Below are 26,754 nucleotides of genomic sequence, written 5' to 3' on the forward strand. Positions count from 1 at the left end.
CAAAACATATGCCTGGTTGAGTACACATCATAGTGTATATTAGACTACCAATTGCACTCGCATAGGGAACTTTTGCCATTTGTTTATTTTCCTCATCTGTCTTAGGGCAAGAGTCAATGCTCGAATTACGTCCCTTCTCAATTAGGGTGTCAATGGGTTTGGAATAGTGTATATGAAACCGTTCCAAGACCCTCTTAATGGAAGTCTCTTGAGACAAATCAAGAAGCTTCTTAGAGCGATCTCTTAGGATCTTAACTTTAAGAACATAATTTGCTTCTCCCATGTCCTTTATTTCAAAAGCAGAGGACAACCATTCCTGAGTGGCTACAATCATCTCCATGTCATTTCTAGCTAATGTCAACATACAACGATAAGATAAGGAAATTCTTTCCTGATCGTTTGACATACACACAATGGTCTCCTTTCATTATCTCAAACCCAATCAAAACGATGGCTTTATGGAATCTAAAGTACCATTGCCTAGACGATTGCTTTAAGCCATAAATAGAACATTTGAGGCGGCATACTTTATGCTCTTGTCCATTGACCTCAAAGCCAACTGGTTGATCCATATAGATCTCCTCATCTAGTTCTTCATTGATAAATGTAGTCTTAACATCCATTTGGAAAAGAAGTTCCAAATCCAAATGTGCGACAATAGCTAGAATTAGGTGAATAAAGACAAATCTCACCACCGGGGAGAATGTCTCATCATAATCTATACTCTCTCTTTAGGTATAGCCCTCCGCCACAAGATGGGCCTTGTACTTATCGATTGACCCATTAGCCTAGCGCTAAATTTTGAAGAACCATTTGTTACCAATGGTCTTGCGCCTAGGTAGAAGGTCAACCAACTCCCAAACTTGATTCCGAGCCATAGAGCTCATGTCATCCTTCATAGCAGTTATCTACTTGTTAGTATTAAGCGAAACCAATGCTTCCTCATAGGAAGTAGGCTCATCAAGATCCAACGAAGTACACATGAAAGATTCCCCTCAATCTCATAACGACGATGAGGAATGGTTCCACGTTCACTTCTACGTAACTGGGATCCTAGTGAGTCATTTTCTAGTGGAACACTCCCACTATGAGGTAAATCACTCCCACTATCTTTGGTGATTTCAGGATAACTCTAATTCTCAACCCTCACTAAAAGATGGTGTGATTTCCTCAGAATTCTACAACTCAAATAGTGCAAGATCTTTATTTACTTCACCAATACTAAGAAATTCATTCTTAATGAAATTGACATCTCGCGACTCATTTTTAGTCATTGCACCATTAGGGTGTTCACCATACATTACATAACCCTTTGAGCATTCAAAGTATCTAACAAACACTTGTTTATTTGCTCTAGGGCCTAACTTCCCATGCTTATGAGAAGTATTGTGAACAAAACCCACATAACCCCAAGGCCGCAAATGCTCCAAATATGGTTTTATGCCTTTCCATAATTCATATAAAGTTGTTGGAACTAATTTTGAAGGCACATGGTTAAGGATGTAGGCAACAGTCAAAAGAGCATCCCCCCAAAAAGATATAGGGAGGTTGGCTTGCGCCATCATCGATCTAACCATTTCAAATAAAGTGCAATTCCATCTCTCTGCTACACCATTTTGTTGTGGAGTCCCTGGAATCATTAATTGCCTGTGTATCCCTTTTTCCTCACACAGTCCCTGAAATTGATGTGATAAATACTCAAGCCATCGATTTATTCAAAGGATTTTCAATTTTCTGTTTATTTGATTCACAACCAGTGCAACAAAGCGCTTGAAGCAATCCAATGCCTTAAAGTGATATAAGATCAAATAGACATAATTGAATCGTGAGTAATCATCAATAAATGTAAGGAAATAAGAAGCGCCATGGCGTGTCTTTATATTCATGGGTCCACAAATGTCAGAGTGAACTAACTCTAGAGGATATAAAGCCATAGGTGCCTTTCCAAAAGGCTTCTTACAGACTTTTCTCGCCAAACAAGGTTCATACATAAGCAAACTTATATTAGCAAGATGCCCCAACAGGCCTTCTTTAGCTAGTCTAGTCATTCTATCTTTGCATATGTGACCAAGTCTAGCATGCCAATTAACATAATTTAATGACTCATCTTCACATGACACATAAGAATATGAGGAAAAATCCAAATCTAGTATAAAGAAACCGTTGGAAAGAAAACCATGTCTATACAAGACTTTATTTACATAGAAATCCAACTAATTGCCATCAAAATGAAAACTAAAACCAAATCCTAACAAAGCAATAACTGATAAAAGATTAAATTGGACACCAGGCACATAAAGCGCGTCATGAAGGAGTAAGGTGTGCCCTAGACACATCTTGAGCTGATAACGAGTTCCATTGTCTAAGGTAACGTACTTCCTGCCAACATGTATCTTTCTATAATCCACAAACCCAACTCTTTCTCTGGTTATGTAACGGGTTACTCTTAAGTCTTTTTTGCATCAGGGCATTCCCGAGCAAAGTGACCTAGCTTCCCACAATTATAGCACTTGACTTTGGTTTTATCTTTGCTTTTAAAGCGATTGCCTCGACAATACTTCATCACATTACCTTGCTTATGTAACGCCCCAACCCTTCACACGTCATCGATATTGTCCACTTTAGGCCACGCCCATACGGATTTGTTCTTCCCAGTGGGTCACCCATTCCAAAACTACTCCAGCCTAAGCATGCTTAACTGGGGAGTTCTACTAGGGATCTCACCACTCAGGAAAAGGCCTCGATACTATATAAGGGTCTAGGTTTTTACTTTTATAGCCTAGGAACTCCTCCTCCATTCCTGATATGGGACACTAGGATCTTACAATCCATTCCCCATAAGGCAGCACGTCCTCGTGCAGTAACCTGCGGGCTCACAAGCTCGCCCACATGCACTGAAAGACATCAGGGGCCCACACTCGGTACTTTGGAGAGTCAACTCTGATACCATTTGTAACACCCCAACCCTTCACATATCATCGATATTGTCCGCTTTGGGCCACACCCGTACGGATTTGTTATTCCCAGTCGGTCACCCATCCCAGAACTACTCAAGCCTAAGCACGCTTAACTGGGGAGTTCTGCTAGGGATCTTACCACCCGAGAAAAGGCCTTGATACTATATAAGGGTTCAGGTTTTTACTTTTATAGCCCAGGAACTCCTCCTTCATTCCCGATGTGGGACACTAGGACCTTATCGATGTTATATAAGGGTCTAAGTTTTTACTTTTATAGCCCATGAACTCTCCAGTTAAGCGTGCTTGGGTTGGAGTAGTTCTGGGATGGCTGACCCACTGGGAATAACAAATTCGTGCGGGCGTGGCCTAAAACGAATAGTATCGATGACGTGTGAAGGGTTGGGGTGTTATAGCTTAGGACCAAGGTTACCAGCTATACCACCATGTATTCCTTGTTTGTTGCGCTTAGGCTTGAATGTCTTACACTGCCCATCTTGAGCGACAAGGACAGTGTTGCGGTATGACCCCAGGTGCTCCGCTTCAAGCTCAAAGTGGCGAGAAATATCAGCAAAATTCTTGATATTCTCATTATGTGTAAGCACAAGTTTCATTTGCCCCCATGAATCAAGCAAAGAACGTATCACAACTATAAACTGCTGCTCATCAGTAAGAATATTACCAGTAGCCTTTAAATCATGTATTATGGCTGACATAGTTCTGAGATGCTCAACCATTGAGTGTTTAGGATATATAGCATATTGCTCAAATTTCAAAATTAGAGCACGCAACCTAGTTGCAGATGTGGTTCTATAAGTAATTTTCAGTTAATTCCACATATTATAAACAGTGGGGCTTACTTCAAACTTCTAAATGAGATCATTGTGCATGCTGCTAAGCATAGTATAGCATGCACTGATCTTTCCTGACCCATTTCTTATAGTTTTCCATATCATGGCGATGTTGGGCAGTGGTTCCTTCTTCAAGATAGATCATAAAGGTGGTCAAAGTACCTAAGACTTCTTGTTTTTTAAGCAAGTATTGAATTTTTCAATGCCACATATCATAATTGGACCCATCCAATTTTTCTCTTTTAATGAAGTCAACAACAACATTCTTAGAGGCCATTTCACTTCTGGTGTTACACAAGGTTAGCACACATTTTTTTTTAAAAAAAATTTATTCCCAAAAACACAATTGGCATACAATATTTCCACTTACATAGAGAGGTCGAAAATTTAGCTAAGCTCATAATCATCTCCCTCTATATGAGTTAAAATATAGCACCCAATTAATTTTTTGAATAAAATTATATAAGAGGCAAAGCCATCTCTTAAATCCACAACATGAAACCATGCATAATATGTAACATCCCAAATTCTACTCTAAAGATTGAGATCAAGGTAACGTCACTACAAAGTCCTTTTGCTCAATAACCAAGTAAGATCTCAAGAAGATTAGATTAGTCAAGATAGCCTCCCTTCTAAGTCCAACCACCTTAGATAGTAAAACTATCTTTTTAACACATCTTAAAAGGTATTAACATAAGGTCTCATAAGTAACGCAGAGATAAAACATCCCCTCAATTTTTCTTTGTTTTAGGCAAAGTAGTGATTGAAGATGGATAATAAACAAAGTTACAATACCAAAAGGAGTCATTAAATTGTACACAATAATTATTATGATAGGAAAAAAAATAACTTTAAAACTTCCTAAAAGAACAACGATTTTGACCAAAAATCTTTGAAAAATCATAACTTTTTCAATACAATTCCAATTAAAATCCATTTTATATAGATGGAAAGCTCATGAAAAGTACTTTCCAAATATGTAAATTTCAATTATAAGAAATGAAATTTTTGATACAGAATTTTGAGATAGGAAAACTGCTCTTATAGAGTTTTTCAAAAACTCTTCTCAACATGCCATGATATTCAGTAGCATTGAATTAGACATGAATAAAACTAATCGATGATATGCAAATCATATGAGGTGAAAACAAGCAATATAACTCTTATACCAATGAAGGAAAAATATACGAGTAATCATATTACATGATGCACAAATGGTTTGGATCAAATGCTTGAATTACGAGCCTCGTCTGGAAAATTAGAGTTTTTCAATATTTATCCAAACTTTAAATTCCTAGGCTTTCAAGATGGTAACCTCAAGATAGATGAATAGAGAGAGAGAACTTATTGTTTTTGGTATATTTACCCAATATTGAGCATGAGCCCTTATATAGGCATATATGACAAACCATTTTAAACACATTTTAATAGTTACACAGAAGTGATTGCTTGAGAAACCCTTGGATGTTATGATAGAAGTGATTGCTTGAGAAATCCTTGCACTGGTGGGTGATGTTCTTGACCACTAATAATATTCCTTACCTATCAATTAATAGTTACAGGTATTTTCCTATCGTTAGTTACCTTTCATAAGGCTAAACAAGACTCTGTCATTGCATCCTTGCCAAGTCAATGTGCCTCCCCAAAACAATACAACCTCCATCACTCGGTTGTTCTTGGGCAGAAAGCATGTAAATTTCTAAAATTTGCCTTGAGACCATCTTAGACACCTCTTAAGTTTTACCTGTGTCAGGCACATGCATGATATTCCATGTCCAATATATGGTCACCATGTCATTCGTCTTATTATCTGCTGCAGTAAAGTCACTGTTTCCCACTTAAATGTCAACAGTTGTCAAAGTAAAAATATGAGCATTCTCTATTTGACCTTTGCATTTGGTGTGCCTCTAGAATCATTATTTACATTTATGGGCTCTTGTATTGTTGTCTTGAAATCCTTTTTAAATTTATTTTAAAGTGGAAAAGGGACTGTAAGGGCTGGTAGTTTTTTTGTTGAAGCTTTACTATGTTATCAACAGCTTGTATGATTGCTGGACGATGTACTGTTAAGTCTAACTCCACTTTCGTTTGTGATTGTTTCTTGCTAATCCATGCTTCCTTGAAAGCGTATCAATCTTTTCTTGTGAAGTATTGTGTCCAACTTTTTTCTCTTCTTGTTTTCCTTCCTAGTCCCAATGTTAATACTAAATTCTCGTGCTTTTCATCCATTTTAGCAAAAGATATCATGTTTTGGTTCTAGCATCATTCTGTTTGCTTTCACCTTCAACCACATGTTTGTGTATGTGCTTTTATGTTTGCGTTGCAAAATGGATGAGATTTTTATTGAAAAATCCATTCTAGAGTTGTTATAACCCATTAGGTCCACAGAAGAATATGATAACCTGATTAGTCCCATAAACTTTTCTTTTTATTCCATAAGGTCCATTTTCCTAATTTAACATATTTTACTGGACTATTTTGCCCCCATATATATATGTATGTGTACAGTGTTATACGCATTTACATATTATGTGCCTGTTTACGTGGCTGTTTCGTCGGTGATTCAGTTTGGCAGTTTCCATTTTACGTTTCTCTTCATCAATCCAATTCCAAGAGATACGTTTATGTTTTGCATACTCGTTCGAAGGTTTGGTGGTGCTAGGGTTTCATTGTTGGTGTTCTAGTCTGGTTCTGGTTCTGTGGTTTGCGAGTGAAGATGACGAAGAGGTAGCTGTTCGGCTGTCACATTTTCCGAGCTTTAAGTAGTTCGAATCAGTTGTGTTCGACTTTCTGGAGGATTGTAGGATTGCATGGTTAAGGTTAGTATCAATTTGATTGTGAATAAATGTTCAGTTCATTTGCATGATGAAGCAGATGCTCTGTTTTTGGATTGATGTGAATTGGATGCGCTGGCTTTTCAATTATATGCTTCTTACGTCGTCCTGTGGAGGGGAGTACATTCATATTATGTGAAGAACAGTGTTAGTTCTCATTTTAGTTAGTTGTATGCGTCATGAGGATCTGTGTATATGATTTGATTATCAGTATATATGGCAATGTGAATGTTGACATTTTGTTAATGTGGATTATGTGAAGAATGTGGATGTTCTCATTTTAAATTGATGTTTACTTAATGAGGCTCTGTGTGTGTGATATAATTCAGAGTGTATGTTTCAACGTAAATGTTCAGATTTTGTTAATATTATGTGAAGTTTGTTGGTGTTCTCATTTTTACTTTGATGTTTGCAATTTTGGCATCTTGTTAATATAAATGTGAATGTTCACATCTTTGTGTTTGTGAATTATGGATTTAACACCTGAACTGTACACGTAGTATTTTTTGATTATTTGCACAATGTGATTTTTGATGTCGATTTTGATTAAATGTGTAGTTCTCATTTTACTTGGACGCATGCGTAATGAGGATCTCTGTAGATGATTTGATTATCAGTATATATGTCAATGTGGATGTTAACAATTTGTTAATGTGGATTATGTGAAGAATGTGGATGTTCTCATTTGAAATTGATGTTTGCTGAATGAGGCTCTGTGTGTGTCATATAATTTACAGTGTCTGTTTCAATGTAAATGTTCACATTGAGCAAATATGATGTCAAAATTGTTGATTTTGTCATTTTACTTTGATGTTTCCGTAATGTTGACATGTTGTTAACAACAATGTGAATGTTCACATCTTCGTATTCTGAAGTATGTATTTAGCACTTCAACTGTACGCGTTCTCATCCATTTTCTGCACAAAGTGAATTTTCATATTGATTTATATTAATGTTCATTGTTGTGGTTTTTGTGTTTTTATAGGAGATGGATACCTTTATGCTGTTGGTGTGTACATATGGTTGCAGTACAACTGTAATAAATGTTGCCCGCGCAATGTGTTATTCTCGTTTGGTGGAGTGTTTGTGTGAGAAATGGGATGAGTTGTTTGCTGGTTCTATTTCACTGTTCTGTAAACTACCTGGGATTAGGAAGTGTGACTTGGACAATGAGGAAGAATTTCAGAACATGTTACTGCTTGCTAAATCAATGGGGGTACAACATGTAGAAGTTGTGGTTGAGTTGAAAAGTGGTATTGTTCAGTCGACTAGTTTGGGATTGGTGCATGTGGGGGTTGAGGAAGAAGTTGATGCATTACGAAGATTTTGCCACCATAACGAGAAGGTGTTGTTGTCAGCCTCTTGGGCAAATGGTATTACGCATGTGGGACAACGGTTTGTTGGAGGTGCACAAGAATTTCGTGACGTTTTATGTAAGTACGCCATCCAATGTGGGTTTCAGTTTACATATGTGAAGAACGAGACAACAAGAGTTACTGCTGTGTGTGCGATGCGGGAGGAGAGGGGCTGCTTGTGGGCTATACATTGTAGAGCACAACGAGCAAATGATTTTTTCTACATCAAGAGTTTTAGTGATGTGCATACGTGTGGTACGGATGTCCGAACATCGAAGAATCCGCGAGTTAGTTCGGATTTGGTGTCGAGTACCATATCTGAAATTGTGAGGGACAAGCCGTTGACTCGGCCGTGTGATGTTGTTACTATTTTGAAGAGGGATTATGGGCTAGATGTGAGTTACCATGTCGTATGGTTGGCTGTGGAGAAAGCAAAGGCTAGTATTCATGGAGATCACTCATTATCGTTTGACCAGCTGCGGTGGTATTCGGATGCGGTGATGCGGTACAATCCGGGGAGTTATGTCAATATTGACTATGATGCGAGTAGTCAACAGTTTCGTCGTTTCTTTGTGTCATTCGCTGCGTGTATTTCTGGGTTCAATTCTTGTCGGCCTTTATTATTCTTGGATGGAACATTCCTTAAAGGAAAGTACAAAGGTCAGCTACTGGCGGCAACGGCAAAAGACGGAAACAATGGTTAGTAATTTTTTTACCTCTATATTCATGTCAATATTCACATTGACATGCATAGTATGGACAAATGAGTGATGGAGAAATTATAAGTACTGTGAACATTGACATTAGTATGCACTGATGTGAATGTTCACATCTGTGTGTCCTGATGCCTGTAATGTGAACATTCACATTATTTTACACTGATCCATTCACAGTATTGTACATCTGTGCCTGCTAATGATAGTTATGTGAACATTCACATTCACATCAATGTATACTACTGTCAGTTGATCCGTTAATGAACAGTACTGTGAATGGTCATATTATCAGTTGCTGAACAATCAAAAATGAATTATTGATGGGCGTTAATGTGAATGTTCACATTATCAATTGCTGAACATTCACATGACCTGTTTCATTTATATTGTTTTATATTCATTTTGGAATACTGTGAACAGTTGTGTATTGGTGTTGTGTTGTAGGTCTGTTTCCTGTTGCATTTGCGGTTGTTGATTCGGAGACCACGGCGAATTGGTCGTGGTTCTTGCATGAACTTGGGAAGGTTGTTGATGGTAACCGGCAGATTACCTTTATTTCGGATCGTAATCTTGGCCTGTTAGAAGCTATGCCGAAGGTGTTCCCATCGGCTCATCACGGTTATTGCTTACAACACTTGAAGAGCAATTTAAGAGACCGGATGAAAGGAATTGATAATGGCTTCAGGGATCACCTAATAAGTAGTTTGGGTGATTGTGCTTATGAGCCAACTGTGGTAGGGTTCCATGAAAAGCTTGCAAAATTAAAAGAGGAGGGTAAACAACGAGCACATGATTTTTTCAAGGACTTGGCACCTGAGCACTGGGCAAATTCATACTTCAGGTAATAACAGCTTCATAAAGTGTTCCATTGGGCAAGTCAGAATGGTAGCGATGTGAATTATCAGTTACGATGTGTAAAAATCTTCCAATTGGGTTTCATGTTCAATGTCAGTGATGTGAATGTTCACATCTGATAGCAATGACTGATTTGAATGATGTGAATGTTCAAACAAGTTGTCATATTTTGCTGTTGTTAACATTCACATCATTCTGTCATTTAAGTTGATGTTAGTGTTCACATCTGTGCATCGTGTAAGTTGATGTTAATGTCCACTGCGAATGGTGTTAATGTTCACATCAGTCAACGTGAGTGTTCAAACCTGTTAACTTTCGGGGTGTAAAATGTTTGTGATATTGTGCAGGGGCATGCGTTATGGGGAGATGACTTCCAATGCGGCGGAGTCATTTAATAACTGGATTAAAGAAGCGCGTAATCTTCCTATCACTCAAATGGTGGACACAATTCGTACTCAGTTGATGCGGCAAATGTCTGCACGGCGTGACCAAGCAAACAAATGGAATGAGCTTATTTGTCCTACATTTGAAACAAGGCTTATGGATTCGTTCAATCACAGCAGGTCTTGGCAAGTTAGCAAAGCCAATGAGAATGTGTTTGAAGTTCATTCGATACCATCTGTCACTGTTGATGTTGCGAGGCGTACATGTTCGTGCTTCAAATGGCAAATCAACGGATTCCCATGCGACCATGCTGTTGTTGCCATTCAGAAGAGCCGCCACAATCTCAATGATTGTGTGGAACATTACTTTCATGTACAGACATATCGTGGAGCGTATTCGGGTGCCATATTCCCTATACCATCGGTGGAGAAGCCGCCTTTTGATCCCATGGACTTCACTATATACCCGCCAACTGTGAAAAGACCACCCGGAAGGCCGAAAAAGAATAGGATCCCATCAAGGGGTGAGAAACTTAAGCAAATAAGGTGCGGGATATGTGATAAGCTGGGGAGCCATAATCGGAAGTCATGCAAGGAGCCGATATAGGATGTACATTTTTCATTTTAACGTTGTGTTTTACATTGGATTCTTATATTCATTTCACAAATAAGATTGTGTTGTGTTGGCAAGCGAAATAATGGTTTGGCAAACTTAGTATTTCATTTGTGCCTTTTCATTTTCTTTTTCTGTACGAAACTGATTTTTTGTTAAAGTTGTAATGATAAATACATGATGTGGACATTCACACTTACGTAAATGAATCATATTATGTGAAAACTTGCACATGGGTTGGACGTTTTTACCTTATTGTTGTCAATGTTGACATGAATACAAGATGTGATGTGAACTTTCACAGTCATGAAGATTGACATGGTGTGAACATGTACAGCTGTTATGAATGTAAAGAAATGTGAATATTCACACCTGTTCATGTTACCCGTAATGATGTCATGCAAACAATGTGTACATTCCTGCACAAGGTATGTGTGTTACATTGAAAATTGGTTCCACAAATCGCATCAAATATGCTCATCAAAACACGGCATTATGAATATCATAAGTGATTATGAACATTCACATCAGTGTTGAAACTGTGAACAGTCATAGCTGTAAACATTAGTGCATATGAATATCGTAAGTGAATGTAAACATTAGTGCATATGCATTTGAATATCATAAGTGAATGCTCATCACAACACGGCATTATGAATATCGTACGTGAGTGTGAACATTCACATCAGTGTTTACAATTGCTATGAGCAACCACAAATGTGAATGTTCACACATGTGTATGTGATCCGTAATTATGTCACGTAGACCAAGTGTACATTCCTGCACAAGGTATGTGTGTTACATTGAAAACTGGTTCCACAAATCGCATCAAATATGCTCATCAAAACACGGCATTATGAATATCATAAGTGATTATGAACATTCACATCAGTGTTGAAACTGTGAACAGTCATAGCTGTAAACATTAGTGCAAATGTGAATATTCACACGTGTATGTGATCCGTAATTATGTCACGTAGACCAAGTGTACACTCCTGCACAAAGTATGTGTACTAAACAACAGTCAGGTTCAAACATTCGCAGAAATTTTTCTCACAACAACACAGCACTTTGCATATCGTACGTGACTGTGAACATTCACATTAGTGGAACAACTGTGGACATTCACATATGTAAAACATAACAACACCAAAAGTAGTTCAAAATTCGCAGTTGCCTTTTTCCTATTAACAGATGTTGTATCACTGTTTTACAATCAGTTGCTGTGTCAAAATATCAACGCATTCCATATTAACATTCAAATCGGCTGTTGGTTAGTTCGTAGGTGGACACCCCCCACCTATAGGTTTTAAGGAAGCTCTGATTTCTTATGATTCAAAAAACTATGCACTAACAAATCTCGTAGTCCACACCATTCTGCACTAGTGAGGCTACCCACAATTTCTTCATGATATACGTGCGCCCGCATGATGTAACATACTGCAGGTCCGCAGTCCACTCTGTAAATGTGAAATGGTTTTGATTAGCAGTTGACAGGAATATTTGCATAATGGTTGTGGAGGATTTGGAAAAAAAAATTAGTAAGGCTTACGAGTCATCGCCTTGTTGAGGACAGACATCAACACTTTTGGTTGGTTGTGCTGGATTTTGGCCTGCTAACTTAGTGTGTAGCGGTGATGACTCGCCAATAACGGTCACAACATGCTCAATGTAGTTCCTCTGTGTATGGAATTTCACATTAGGGACCAACAAACATATGTGTGTGTACAGTCATTTAATGCACGAGAACAAGTCATGTTTGTGTTGAAAAGTAGCCACTTACAATTTCCTGTGCTTGGTCGATATGCGGGTCATGTATGCCTGGTCTTGGGCGCAACGAGTTGTAATGCTTCCACAAATTTTCTTTAGCATCATACACAGCTATCGTCCAGTGGTACTCATGATGCAATGGGAATAGTAGGTATCTCTCTCCTTGGTAGTTTCTGACATGTGCGTCAATGTGTTTACTCCTTTTGCGAGGATGGTACTCTCGTATCACTTTCTGTACACATTTGACAAATAATTAATGGACTGTGAAGTTTCACAGTCACATTACAAGTAATGGAATGATAGATTTTACCAAACACATGCTCGTGAAGATCAATGAGGCTTCATCGGAAGTTGGGTTGACCACCTCTTGTTGTTCATGCAACAGTTCAGCATATGCATCTATGAGCTGCACAAACATGGGGTCATATTATATAGATTTTGTGGATGTGAGTGTGTGTGTGTCTGTGTGTGCATATGCATGAAGACTGAATTATATTTGTAATGGCATACATTGCTGTGTATTGATTCCTCCTTGATAAGGTTGACAATGTCATCAAAATACACATGTGTAGCCTTCGAATCTCCTTTCCACACCAGCAGCCTGTGCATTATTAACAAACCAATGTAAATATTCACATTGCATATATCTCAACAACCCAAAAAAACTGAACACAGTTAGGAATATAGACTATTACGGAATGTGAATGTTAACATTGTATGTTTCCACAGTCACTTACTCATCGCCTCCATTTTTTTGTAAAGCTTGGACCTTTTGTTTGTCATGTTTAGACATCTTGGCCCAGACTTTGAACTTCTTCGTGAAGGATAATTTTTTTGGCTGCTTCGCTGGTGGGTGTTCCTCCTCATCTTCAACCATTTCAACTGGATGGGGCTGCTTTTGGCCAGGTAAGTCTGGGTATTGGAAGTCAGGCAGGCGATGTTCTTTGCGATCTTTTTCCTTTATACGCTTGACCCTAGAAGGTGGGCTGATATTGTGTTGCATTGGGCTAGGGGGTTGCCTTTCTGACATAGCTTGTGTGACAATGTGGACTGACTGGTCATCGTAAAGATCCTGCAGAATTGTTTTATCGCATTCTAAGTCGATGACCAGCTGCGTTAAGCGTTTGATTTCTTGATCCTTCTGCTCCATGGACTTCTTCATTTCGATGTTCACGTTGGGCGGGCTGGACTGGTTAAACAATCTATGTTCAAGATCAGCTATGACTCTTGCCCTCAACTCCCATGAAAATTGAAGGTGTTTGTACTTTGCTTCCCATTGCCTTATGACGCCCCAAGCCTTCCGATTTTCTTGGATAAGGACATCAATGATATCAGGTTGGTTTGTGCCTGGTATTACAATAGCTCTATCATAATGTTGGCTGCTAAATGGAATGTGAATGTCCTCATCACTGTCCTTCAGGTCTACCCCATCCCCAGAAAAGTGGGAGTTGCTGCCACTGTGTTGTTCTCCCTTGATGTCAGAAATGTTGGGAGATTTTCTGCGTGTTTCATAAAATTCAGGCTCCACCTTCAATGTCTTACGCTTGAACTTTTGTAATTCTGTTGGGATTGCAAAGAGTTCACCGCCATTAACCTGAAAATGAAAAAATTATGTTAATTAACGCATATATTTGGGTGGTGTTATAATGTGAATGTTTTGATCACTAGTTGAAGGCCCTACCTCATTAAAACTCAAATCTGCTAAGGAGATGGTTTTCATCTTCTTCTGCAAAGCAGTCAGATCCCATTTCACACAGCGAGGAAAAGCATTGGGTCTGTGAGGTTGGAGGATGGTTGTGTGCTCACACAACCAGTACTTCAATAAAACAAGAAACGCATATTGTTATTTAGCATTTGCAGAGTAATGGCAACCTATGTGAACATTAATCACAGTGGCATTGTTGTGAACATCCCAGTAGTACATTATAATTGAATGTGAACATTCACATCTGCGAATCGTGAACGATGTGGCACTGTTGTGAACATTCACAGAGTTATGTTATGAGTCAATGTGATCAGTCACATTCACTGCTTCAGATGTGAACATTCACAGTAGTGAAAACATAATTGCGTACAGAGCAGTGTGGTAAACATTCAGAGTGGTACATTATCATTGAATGTGAACATTCACACTGTTCACATTTGAATCACTGATGTGAATGATGACAGAAACATAAGTGCTGTGTCACTGTTGTGAACATGCACAGTAGTATGTTATGAGTGGATGTGATCGGTCACATCAGTGGTTCAGATGTGAACATTCACATATGTGAAATATAATTGCCTATGGACATTCACATCAGAGGTGCAGATGCCAATGTTGACAGTTGGCTTAGATGAAAAACACTGGAGGACATTTCAATGTTATTATTGGAAAACATGGGTACTTACCATCAATAACATGACACAGCCGGTGACTTTTGCTGGATTTTTGTCATTTTGGGAAATAGACGATGTCAACATTGTCCTAATTTGCTTGGCCCAATCATATTCTTGCATGCTTTCCAGTGGGACCATATGTGCGTAGTAGCCCCATCCTATTGTCTCTCCGCTTGTTGAGAAAAAAAGCTTCTGGCAAGCATACATGCACACTAGTCGGGCAACTTCTTCGTTGTCATCTTTCTTTTTTCCTTTCAATGCCTCGGTTAAAAGGGTTTGTATCCATTTTGAAGTCAACCGGCTTACGTTTTTGCATCTTCTGTTCACAATGCCAGTCTTTGGTTTCGCACCGTATGTTATGTCCATTGGCTTGCTGCCACAGTCCACACCGAAAATCAGCTTGATGTCGCTGCTGTGTATTTTCATCTTCTTCTGCCCAATGTAGAAGGCATCTTCTGAAGCTTGGTACATTTGTAGTACATGCACAACAACATCATCATACTTCATGCATTTATCCAGGTCGATTTGATTGTTTCTCAATGCATCAAACAAATTCCAAAAAGGGGTTTGTCGAAGGCAGCGAAGCTGTGCGTCTGTGAACTTGGTGGTTTTCATTAATTTGACTAGTCCTGTCATATTAGATCTGTAGTTCACATGGCGCTTGTCGACATTGGTGCAAGTATTTGTTTTTGGGGTTTCTTCCTTTGCATGGGACTCATCTCTTTTTCTCTTTCCGGTTTTCTTGTGTGCGACGTCTGCAAAATGGAGCATTTAAAAAAAATTAAGTGAAGGCTCATGTGATTAGCATAGTGGAACAGATGTGAACATTCACAGCATTTCCACTGGTGTGCATGTTCACAGTTGTGTGCGTGGGTGTGAATCACCAGAGTTTGTGTGTGGTTGTGAACATTCACATACGTACATGAATGTGTATTTCGATTGTGTCACGACAAACACAATGAACATATCGTGTCAGTGTGTGGTAAACAATGCATTTTTATACAACCATGAACATCGTTGAAGAGCATGTATAAAATTTTGAGGCAATGTGAATGTTCACAGCATATAAGAGCAGGACCAATAATATCTGATTGTCCTAAAATCGTCAGGGGATGTGAATGTTCACAGCATATACCAACAGCACAAATAAAATCTGACTCTCTTAAAATTTTCAAGCAATTTGAATGTTCACAGCATAGAACAACAGCACCAATAATATCTGACTCAACTAAAATTTTTCAGACAATGTCAATGTTCACATCCTACAGCAAAAGCACCAATAATATCTGATCGAAGTAACAATTTCATGCAATGTGAATGTTCACATAGTAAAACATTAACACCACCAACATCTGACTCTCCTAAAATTTCCAGGAAATGTCAATGTTGACAGCGTAGAACAAGAACACCAATAATATATGACTGTCCTAAATTTTCAGCAAATTTTACAGACAATGTGAATGTTCACAGCCTAGCCCAAAAGCACCAATAATATCTTATTGATCTAAAACTTTCAGGCAATGTGAATGTTCGCATGGTAGAACATTAACACCGCCGACATCTGACTCTCCTAAAATTTCCAGCAAATGTGAATGTTGATAGCATAGAACAACAACACCAATAATATCTGACTCAACTAAAATTTTCCAGACAATGTAAATGTGCACATCCTACAGCAAAAGCACCAATAATATCTGATTGAAGTAACAATTTCATGCAATGTGAATGTTCACATAGTAAAACATTGACACCACCAACATCTGATTCTCCTAAAATTTCCAGGGAATGTGAATGTTGACAGCGTAGAACAAGAACACCAATAATATATGACTGTCCTAAATTTTCAGGCAAATTTTACAGACAATGTGAATGTTCACAGCCTAGCCCAAAAGCACCAATAATATCTTATTGATCTAAAACTTTCAGGCAATGTGAATGTTCGCATGGTAGAACATTAACACCGCCGACATCTGACTCTCCTAAAATTTCCAGCAAATGTGAATGTTGATAGCATAGAACAACAACACCAATAATATCTGACTCAACTACAATTTTTCAGACAATGTGAATGTGAATGTTCACATAGTAAAACATTAACACCACCAACATCTGATTCTCCTAAAATTTCCAGGAAATGTGAATGTTGACAGCGTAGAACAAGAACACCAATAATATCTGTATTGTTTAAATTTTCAGGCAAATTTTACAGACAATGTGAATGTTCACAGCTAGCCCAAAAGCACCAATAATATCTTATTGATCTAAAACTTTCAGGCAATGTGAATGTTCGCATGGTAGAACATTAACACCGCCGACATCTGACTCTCCTAAAATTTCCAGCAAATGTGAATGTTGATAGCATAGAACAACAACACCAATAATATCTGTATTGTTTAAATTTTCAGGCAAATTTTACAGACAATGTGAATGTTCACAGTAGAACAAAAGCACAAAAATATCTGACTGTCCAAAAATTGGCAGGCAATGCGAATGTTCACAGCCTATGACAAGATAAACCAATAATATCTGATTGTCCTACAATGTTCAGGCAATGTGAATGTTCACAGCTTCCAACAACAAGAACAACAACAGAATTGGCGAAAGTGTGTCAATGCCTGTGAATTTTCACAGCATACAACAACAACACCATTAGTACCTGATTACGCAAACATTTTAACTCAATGTGAATGTTCATATCTTTTACCAACAGCAACAGAAAAAGAACTGGCCAAAAAATTTTTGAAACCATGTCAATGGGCACAGCATTGAACAACAACGGGGTAACATCTGGAATAATTCGATCATCAAACCATTTCCAATCAATGTCAATGTTCACATTTTTCAATAACAACTACAACTAGAACATTTTCGATTGTTGACAGTTGTGAACACAATGTAATGGCAAGTGTAATGTTTTTGAGTGCAAAAATGAAAGAATTTAGGGATTACGATTGAGGGGTTCAGAATAAATGAATGCTTACGTTTTTTGCCCATTTCGACGACAAAGATGTTGAGACGAAGGGACGATTCGACGAAGAAACGTATACAGTTTTCTGGGCGTACGAACGGCGAAGAAGATGATGAGACGATGTGACGATCGAACGAAGACAGGCTTCTCGGCGTAGGGATGGGGAGAAGATGATGAGACGATGCGACGATGCAACGATGGAAGGAATACAGTCTTCGGGGCGTCGAGGCGATGTGGAATATGGTTTGGATTTCTGGACTGTAAAGGTACTGTGCGTGATTTCTTGCGCAAGAATAGAGAGGGGAAGAGAAACGGTTATTAGATTCAAAGAGAGAGAGAGAGGGGCGCGTGTTTTTTTAGGGCTTTTTTGGTCTTTTTGTATAAAATGGACCTAATGGAATATTATAAAATAGTATGGGTTTCCTGGAACAACACTCTTAGATAATGGATTTACTAAAAAAGCTCTCAAGTTTTTTTGTTAGATATGTCCATATTTTTTCGTTGTGTTTTCTTTTCCGTTTTTCCCCCCTTCCTTTTTTCCTTTAGTTGTTATAATTTCATCACCTATGTATAAATACACACATAAATATTTTTAATTAGTTGTGTTTGGTGCTCAAAAATTTTCAATATGGAAATGGTTGCAATATTATATGGGCTTGAGAATCTGGACTGTTTTACCTTTATAGGTTTCCATGTGGATGACTCAGAAGTTACTTTAAATGTTTGCTTGGGTAAGGAATTTGCTGGTGGAGAATTGTTCTTCCGAGGAGTCAGATGTGATAAACATGTAAATACAGAAACTCAATCTGAGTTATGTTGTCATTAAATGCTTTTATTTGGTATGTAGTTTCGTTCATTAGTTTGTCTTTTTTTTTTTTTTTTTTTTTTTTGATTTTCTACGACAGTCTCAGTGACTGTAGATTTTCAAAAATGTTTGACTGAAGACTTTGTTACTCTACAAGACTATTGTCTTTTAAAACAAAAATAAAATATGCCACAATTTTCCTCCCAGGAAATTTTAAAGGGATAAAGGGGGATTATTTACTGAACGAATTGTAATTTATTGAAGTATTTAATCCGATTTTTGCTTTTTTTTAGTCCGTCGGACATAGAGTCCGGCCGGACTCCTTATCCCCCATATGATTGGGGGGATAAGGGGGACTATTTATTATGCCGATTGTAATACATTGGAAGCATCCAATTTGGCGTTTTTTTTTTTTTTTAGTACGCCGGACTCCTTATCCCTCATATAAGGGATTACACTATGCAGGGGCAGGTGTGGGACAATTTTGATGGGATTATTTACTGTTGGGATTAGGTGATAAAATGATCATTTTGACACTCTACTATTTAATTATGTATTATATTTAATAAAATTTAAATGTCTCAATTTAAAAATAAAATAATTTTATTTAACTTTTTATTGATGTTTTGTTTATTTAATTTTTGAAAATAATTTTTTATAAATATTTTATTGATGTTTTATTTTAAAATTTTGTTTGTATTTTATTTAATTTCATTATTTAAATTTTAATAGATGTTTTATTTAATTTCATCATTTAATTATTATTATTTTTTAAAATAAATTTATATAAAATTTTAATTAAAAAATAACATATATTTTTATTGATATTTTATTTATTTTATTTTTAAAAAATAAATTTATTTAATTGTGTAAAAAATAAAATAAAATAAATTGTTATTTAATCTAGCTAAAAATAATTAAAATATTAAAGATATGTTTAATATTGCTATTACTTGGTAAACAATTGAAAAAGGGTAAAATAGTCTTTTGCTTATTTATCCTATCCAGTTCGTCCAACCAAATATTGAATTCATTAAAAATGATTTTTTCTAGGCATCTAATCCCATGAGAGAACAAACATAGGATACACATCCAATCAAACCAAATAGTCCGGAGGATTCACAGTCCTAATATTCAGGTCCGTTAAATTCTAATTCCTCCTTATCCAGTCCGTCCAATCAAACACACACTAAAGGGCCATCCCAACCAAACAACAGAACAAACACAAACAACAAAAAACAAAAATAAATTTGCCAAAAAAACAGTTACGAGTTTGGAAAAATCACTGTTCTTCTTAAAGTCATAGTTTGAAAAGAACTATTTGAAGGCCCGCCGTTCTCGTTGACATCGTTCTCGTTGCTGCTGTTGCCCAACTCCGCCGCCAACAGATATCGAACATTGCCAGACGCTAGAGTTGAGAAAGGACACCCACAATGGTATGTGAGAAAGCTTAAGAGATGAGGGAATCATTGTAGGTATCAAAAATTAAAAAATCTATACTTTAGAAGGAAAAACTCTCAATTTCTATTTCGGATATAAAAAGTCCAAAACTATATTTTGGAAGTGTAAAATTGAGACCTGACTCTGGTTGGAAATTAATTGATGTTCGAGTCTTTCTGGTTTAAAGGCCATGATGGATTAGGGCAAATTCTAGACTCTTGTTGATGTTTGCGCAATTCTCATGAATTCAAGAATTTCACCATAAAATGTTCTGGGAATTCATTGTTTGTGTGTGATCTTTTTACTTAAGGGTTGTATTTGAATCTTTAATTTGTAAAAGTAAAAAGAAAAGAAAATTTTCATTCTATTTTATTTTTTCATGCAAAGGCCTTGATGAAAGGGAAATTTAGTTAAAACCCTTCCATTAGACCCTTATTTGGTGAAAAAGATAATCCAATTTATTTTGTTTCATAAATAATTGAGCAATGATAGAGTAAAATTTCGTCATTTTTTTCTTTGACAATATTGCCATGCATATATATCTTACAGAACTCTTTTGACAAGAAACACTTTTATTTTATTTTATACAAGTTTAAAAATATTGTGTGTGTATTTTTGGTTGGTTCATTTAATATGCACTTTGTTTTTTTGTAACAGTAAAATGATACTGTGAACCAAAATAACATGTTACTGTCAAATAGAATAATATGTTACTATTTACATCAATTTCGACGATATTTATTTATTTTTTAAGAATTTCATAGTCAACATGAATTTTGTTTGATAGATCGTGATGAGAGAATTCTAAAAATACTTCGACATCTAAATCAAAAGTTATATTATTTTAAAGTTTAAAATATTAAATTACTTACAAAGTATATTTTGATAATAGTGATATGTGTTAAACTTTTTAAAGAAAACTTTTTATATTTATTGTTAATGCATTAAAGTTTTATTACGAGGACAAAGCAAAGGTGCAGAATTGGTGGGAATACAAGAGCCTGAATCACATGCCTTATCTAGGCCTCTAGAACCTACATTTTCTTCATTGGATTCAAGTCTTGCATAAGCTAGTAGCTTACAACCATGGAAGGGAAAAGGGGCCCTTCCCTTCCAGGTTTGATTATCCAATCCGAGGAACAAAATCAAATGGAATTGTTGATCAGATCATGAAGGCTGCACTCGAAACATTGAATTGAAGGCCATCTTTCTATAGCCAAAAGCCTCATTCTTGGCATTTCAACGACCGTTTAGAATTGTTGATCAGATCATGAAGGCCTCACTCGAAACATTGAATTGAAGGTCATCTTTCTATAGCCAAAAGCCTTGTTCCTGGCATTTCAACGATTGTTTAGATCACATGATTGGCCTTGAGAACTTTGATTTTGTAGTAGTAAACCTCGAATTTAAGCACACTTCCTCTCATAATCATAGCCGTCTAGCTAGCCTGCTAAAATGGCATGGGTAATTAATTTTATTCAATAATCTCATAATATTACGCGGAATTGTTCAAGTTACACTTTTAATTAATAACTCAGAATAAAAGAAATTATTAATAGAATGATATTGAGCATTGACACATCTTTATTAAATAGTTGAGAGATGAGATAATTCACTTAATATGTTTTACGATGTTTAATTTGTCGAGATCACATTCAATGTATTTTATGATTTTTAATTTGTTGATATTACTAAATAAGTAATGTTACATTATTATTCCAAGGTTTCTTAATAATTTTTCCAAGGGCATAGGTTAATTTCTATATAATCTGAAAGAAACACAATTTGTAATCATAGCATTCTCCAACTGCAATGAGTCATCTCACATGCAGATAGGTTAAACTACATCCTTGTGTATAAGAATTTATGAAGGAAATGCATTATTGATACTTCAGGGTTTTTGGTGTTGAAAACAAGAAAAATAATAGAGGAAATTTTATTCACATATCATAGAAAATCTCAGCACATATTATTTGTCTTGTTTAGATATAGATTTTTGAATAAAAGGTTGTTAGAGGAGGGTGAGCACGAGGGAAAGGGCTACTAAAGAAGGGTAAGGGTGGAGGGTCTTGAAGGGTATTACTGTGATTATGGTGGGGGTTAAAAGTAAAAAAGGTTGAGCAATTTTGGTAGGTGGTGGTTCTAAGAAGTTAAGGTCCAAAGAAAAAATATGGAAGCTATTAACAACACTTAACCAATAAACCAATCTAAATTGATCAAATCATATGATTTGGTTAGGGGTGTAATTTGGGCCCGGCCCACTTTCTAGCCTCACGAGCTCCCGCCTATTTTCGGGCCAACCTGGGCTAGCTTACCGGCTGAAAAATTCGGTCCAGACCCATTGAAATTAGGACCTCTGGACGAGCCTGGCGGGTTTTTTTTTTTTTTTTTTTTGGGTGCACAAAACGAACAATAGATAGATTATTTATGAGGGATAAAAAAACAAAAGAAAAATTGTACTAGAGTATTTTAGTTAAGATTAATGAGATGTTTGGTTATATTTTATGTGGTGTTATTTATGTATGACTTATATTTTTTTGGTTATGACTAAAAAAGTATGAAGTTATTAATTTTCTTCTTTTGAAATGAATAATTTTATTATATCAAAAGGAAATGAAATATTACAATCATCAAATTAAATAGATAACATTTATTTAATAAACAATTTTTATTTCAAAATAAAATAAAATATTACAAAAATTTATATCATTAAATAAAATAGATATAGATTATTGATGATGGTAAATAAATTGCACCACTATAGGTTAAGTACATCTCAACTAGATGGCACATATTAGCCTACTAATAATTTGCATTATGCTCCACATCAATAATCTAATAGATATATTACGAGATGAAATAGTAATAAAAAAAAAAATTGTTGATCAATCATCAGAGAAAATTCACTCACGTTGTCCTAGGATATATCATTCAAATCGCTTTGAACTATTTCATTTTCACTATAATTTTGTCGTCTCATAAGCACATGCATATGATCTCTCGATATCATCAGTGCCTCAACCATTTGGGGTGAAAGTCTCTTGCAGTAATCGCTCAATACTCGTCTACCTACATTAAAAACTATTTCAGAAGCAACTGTAGAAATAAGAACGGTTAGTATATCACGAGTTATCTGTGAAAGTATAGGCCACATAGGTTGATTTTGTTTCCACTAATCCAAATTTTTAAAATCATCGCTATTATCCATTGGTAGGCTATCCAAATAACGTTGCAATTTAGAAATACTTACGCTTGTATGTTGAGATATTCTTCTACTTTTTATTATTGAAGAAACACTTAATTTTCACCTTGAGATGAGGCTGGCATCGTATTTGCAAATACAACTTCCCTATATTCTTCAAATAGTTTTGTGCATGTTTTCATAATAGGAGCAAGTTATTTTTTATCAGCGAAAATACGAACTAAAAATTCTTATAAACCAATTTCTTTACACCTAGGGTCAATTACAATGATTAAACCTAAAAGATGAGGCAATTGATCAAAATATTTATCAAAATTTTCATTCATTGCAGTAATAATGATTATATAATATTCATTACACATATATTTTGTGAAAACTTTTATTATTTCTACTTCTACTAACGAATGTAAAATAAATGGTGAAGTAGGGATATATATATAAGAAAAAAATTTGGTTACTATCACGACCCAAACCCGCCCCTGTAGGTTTAGCATCGTAACCTGCTGTAGACACCCCATTTTTGACCGACCTTAAGACTCAGACGTCACCAGTTGAGCACTCGGTGATTTTGCATATCGTGCTCGTTCAGAAGTTGCAGAGTCCTGGCTGCGAGCCCTGCCTCCGGACTTCCGAACCCTCTTCTGTGCCTTGCCTCGGTTTGCGAACCAGACTCGGTTTTCTCTATTTCTTTTCCTGAGGGGAGGAAGAGGTCCTGTAGACCATCTCTTAGTGGCCGTGGGCTACATTTTGTGGCCGCGGGCCATTTTGCCCATTTCGGAGTCCGGTTCCCGGTTTTCGGAGCCGTCAGGCCGTGTGTCTCGGTTCGGGACCGCTTAACCATCTCCTATTGCTCCGGTTTTTTGCATACGTCTTATTTGCTCCCTTTTGAGGGACACTGAGGTCTGAGAGACCCACTTCGTGGTCGAACACCACTCCCGGTGCCTAACAGCCAGTTTTCGGGGCATCGGGCTGCGCGTTTTGGCCCCCGAACCTTCATTTTGCATCGGTTTGGGCTCATTTTTGGTGGAGACCTTATTTTCACTGTTAGAAAGCTTGTAGGAGGGTGGGAGGCCAGCAATTTTGCTGAAAAGCCAACTTCTTTTTGGTCAAAAGTGGTTCAGCATGAATCCGGGAAGGAGAAAAATCTGCGCGGCTTCACCGAAACGGGCATAACTCTTTGCACAAGAGGAATTAAGATATGAGGCCACCACCATTGGAAAGCTTACTTCCAGGGCTTCATTTTTCACTCAAGAATATCCCAAGTCCAAGTCCGGGGGGGAGAGATGTGGTTGGTTGAAGTCCGCTTGGACCGAATCTGCGCAGCTTCACGGAAAAGGGCATAACTTTTTCTACAGGAGGAATTTTAATGCAAGGTTTGCGCCATTGGAAAGCTAACTTCTGGGGCTTCATCCTAGGGGGTGGCCGGCCACTTTTTTTGGCCGGCCGGCCACTTTTTTCCTTTGACCTAGACAGCCGGCTAGGGGAAGTGGCCGGCCGGCCACTTGCAGCCAAAATGTCAGGCCGGCCTGCTTCTTCAGGTTGAGTACATTCCAGTTGTGCCTTGGTTTTCCCCCAAAAATATCTACATCCGGGGGACCCTTTTGGAGGGAAAAAAGGCCTCATTTTCCCTCCACTTTGGCTAGACTCTTCTCTCCATCTCTTATCCATATAGAGAGCCTCCCAACTCTAGAGAAAGGGTTACAAGAGTTGCTTGGAGGAGATAGATACATATCACCCCATTTCCTTCAAGTTTTGGGCTCCATTTCTTCATCATCTTCAAGCTCTACCATCACCACTCCATTCTAGCAGCAAAGGAGGGGATTCCAGCAGCTTAGAGTCACCAAATCTGGTCCAAGAAGCAACAAAAGTGTTGGTCTTCAAAGGTAAGTCCAATTGCCCTCTTTTCTAGCTCATTTTGGCACCATCTTTAAGCCATACATGCTTGCTGAGTTGAGCTCCGACCAAAACTGGAAGTGGCCTTATTTTAAGCTCATTTTCTTGTTTCATTAAGGGCTCAACCCTGTTTGAGGCCCCCATATTGCACTTGCTTCAATATCCCCTTGTTTGTCAATTTTCTTGCATGCTTTGGCAACCCATTATGATTCCATTTTTGGGCATTTTACAGTTCTGTAAATAGGCTTATTTTGAGTCCCTCTTCAACATTGAAGAAGGGCTCATCACTGTTTGGGACCTTCATATGTCACTTCATGTTATATCTCTCTTTTGGTCCCCATTTTTGCATGCTTTGGCAGCCTATCATGCTTCTGTTTTTGGTCTTTTTACAGGCCTATAAATAGTCTTATTTTGACCTTCTTAACATGTTTTATTAAGGGTCTTTGGCTGTTTGGTGAATGCTTTGCATACTTTGTGTTATAGCCACCTTTTGAGCCTCATTTTGCATTGCATTTTTAGCATGTTTGTATACTTTTTTGGAGTTTTTATAGTTCTGTAAATATGCTTATTTTTGGTCCCTCTTCAATGTTGTAGAAGGGAATTTTTCAGTTTGGGCTGTGCATATACCACTTGCCTCTTTGGCCACCTTTTGGCCCATTTTCTTGCACAAAAGCTTAGCCATGTCTATTTTTGTTTTTGGTTTTTTTACAGTTCTGTAAATATGCTTATTTTTGGTCCCTCTTCAATGTTGTAGAAGGGAATTTTTCAGTTTGGGTTTTACATATACCACTTGCTTCATAACCTCATGTTTAGGGCCATTTTTGCATGCCATTGTTGCCCTATCTTTGCTTGCTGTTTGGCCATGCTTTGTACTAGTAAAATGCTAATTTTGGGGCTTCCTTGCTTCTGTCTATTCATTGCATATCCATATTGTGCATGTTTGGTATAGCTATAGGCCATTTCGGGTCCCAAAATTCATGCTTCGGGACTATTCCATGCATCGGGTGTGTTTTCGCCTCACTTCGGGGCTGTTTTCCCCCACATTTCATTGCTGAAAATCCATTAGCATGCTTGCATATCATTTTTCATGCCATTGCATTGCGTATGCCATTGCCTCGGTTTGCGTGCCCGTGTGCACGCATTTTGAGGCACTTCATTTTCATCCATCGGCCTCTTATGTGAGTGTGGCTGAGGCTCTCTCATGTTAGTATAAGTCCATGTTGCATTCTATATGTCATTTCCATGCCATTGCATTGCGTATGCCATTGCCTCGGTTTGCGTGCCCGCGTGCACGCATTTCGAGGCACTTCATTTTCATCCATCGGCCTCTTATGTGAGTGTGGTTGAGGCTCTCTCATGTTAGTGTAAGTCCATGTTGCATTCTATATGTCATTTCCATGCCATTGCATTGCGTATGCCATTGCCTCAGTTTGCGTGCCCGCGTGCACGCATTTTGAGGCACTTCATTTTCATCCATCGGCCTCTTATGTGAGTGTGGCTGAGGCTCTCTCATGTTAGTGTAAGTCCATGTTGCATTCTATATGTCATTTCCATGCCATTGCATTGCGTATGTCATTACCTCGATTTGCGTGCCCGTGTGCACGCATTTCGAGGCACTTCATTTTCATCCATCGGCCTCTTATGTGAGTGTGGCTGAGGCTCTCTCATGTTAGTGTAAGTCCATGTTGCATTCTATATGCCATTTTAGCCATTGCCTCAGTTTGCGTGCCCATGTG

At 37.5% G+C, this 26,754-nt stretch overlaps 2 protein-coding genes across 2 annotated transcripts; one reads left to right on the forward strand and one right to left on the reverse strand.

Annotated features, from left to right (window-relative positions):
• Nucleotides 1-8,840: 8,840 nt before the first annotated feature.
• On the forward strand, nt 8,841-10,696 carry LOC145801745 (uncharacterized). Its single transcript, XM_082893453.1, has 2 exons — nt 8,841-9,551; nt 9,913-10,696. Exons 1-2 carry the CDS (start codon nt 9,298-9,300, stop codon nt 10,553-10,555), a joined length of 897 nt encoding a protein of 298 aa, XP_082749579.1. The 5' UTR covers nt 8,841-9,297; the 3' UTR covers nt 10,556-10,696.
• A 1,174-nt stretch (nt 10,697-11,870) lies between these two features.
• On the reverse strand, nt 11,871-13,958 carry LOC145800746 (uncharacterized). Its single transcript, XM_082890481.1, has 7 exons — nt 13,955-13,958; nt 13,069-13,891; nt 12,842-12,932; nt 12,642-12,737; nt 12,345-12,563; nt 12,114-12,241; nt 11,871-12,021 (listed from the first exon to the last, which is right to left on the reverse strand). The coding sequence occupies exons 1-7, from the start codon at nt 13,956-13,958 to the stop codon at nt 11,871-11,873; spliced, it is 1,512 nt and encodes a 503-aa protein (XP_082746607.1).
• Between the last annotated feature and the right edge of the window lie 12,796 nt (nt 13,959-26,754).

Source organism: Camellia sinensis, chromosome 10 (assembly GCF_055761805.1).
Source record: "Camellia sinensis isolate YWXY chromosome 10, ASM5576180v1, whole genome shotgun sequence".
NCBI classification, from domain to species: domain Eukaryota; kingdom Viridiplantae; phylum Streptophyta; class Magnoliopsida; order Ericales; family Theaceae; genus Camellia; species Camellia sinensis.

What these genes read in the sequence shown, in the direction of transcription:
- LOC145801745 (XM_082893453.1), top strand. Translation starts at nt 9,298, where the DNA reads ATGCCGAAGGTGTTCCCATCGGCTCATCACGGTTATTGCTTACAACAC. An exon ending in TGGGCAAATTCATACTTCAG is followed by an intron (nt 9,552 to 9,912) that starts GTAATAACAGCT and finishes GATATTGTGCAG; the next exon opens with GGGCATGCGTTATGGGGAGA.
- LOC145800746 (XM_082890481.1), bottom strand. An exon ending in CAAAAAAATGGAGGCGATGA is followed by an intron (nt 12,933 to 13,068) that starts GTAAGTGACTGT and finishes AATAATGCACAG; the next exon opens with GCTGCTGGTGTGGAAAGGAG. An exon ending in TCTTCACGAGCATGTGTTTG is followed by an intron (nt 12,564 to 12,641) that starts GTAAAATCTATC and finishes AAATGTGTACAG; the next exon opens with AAAGTGATACGAGAGTACCA.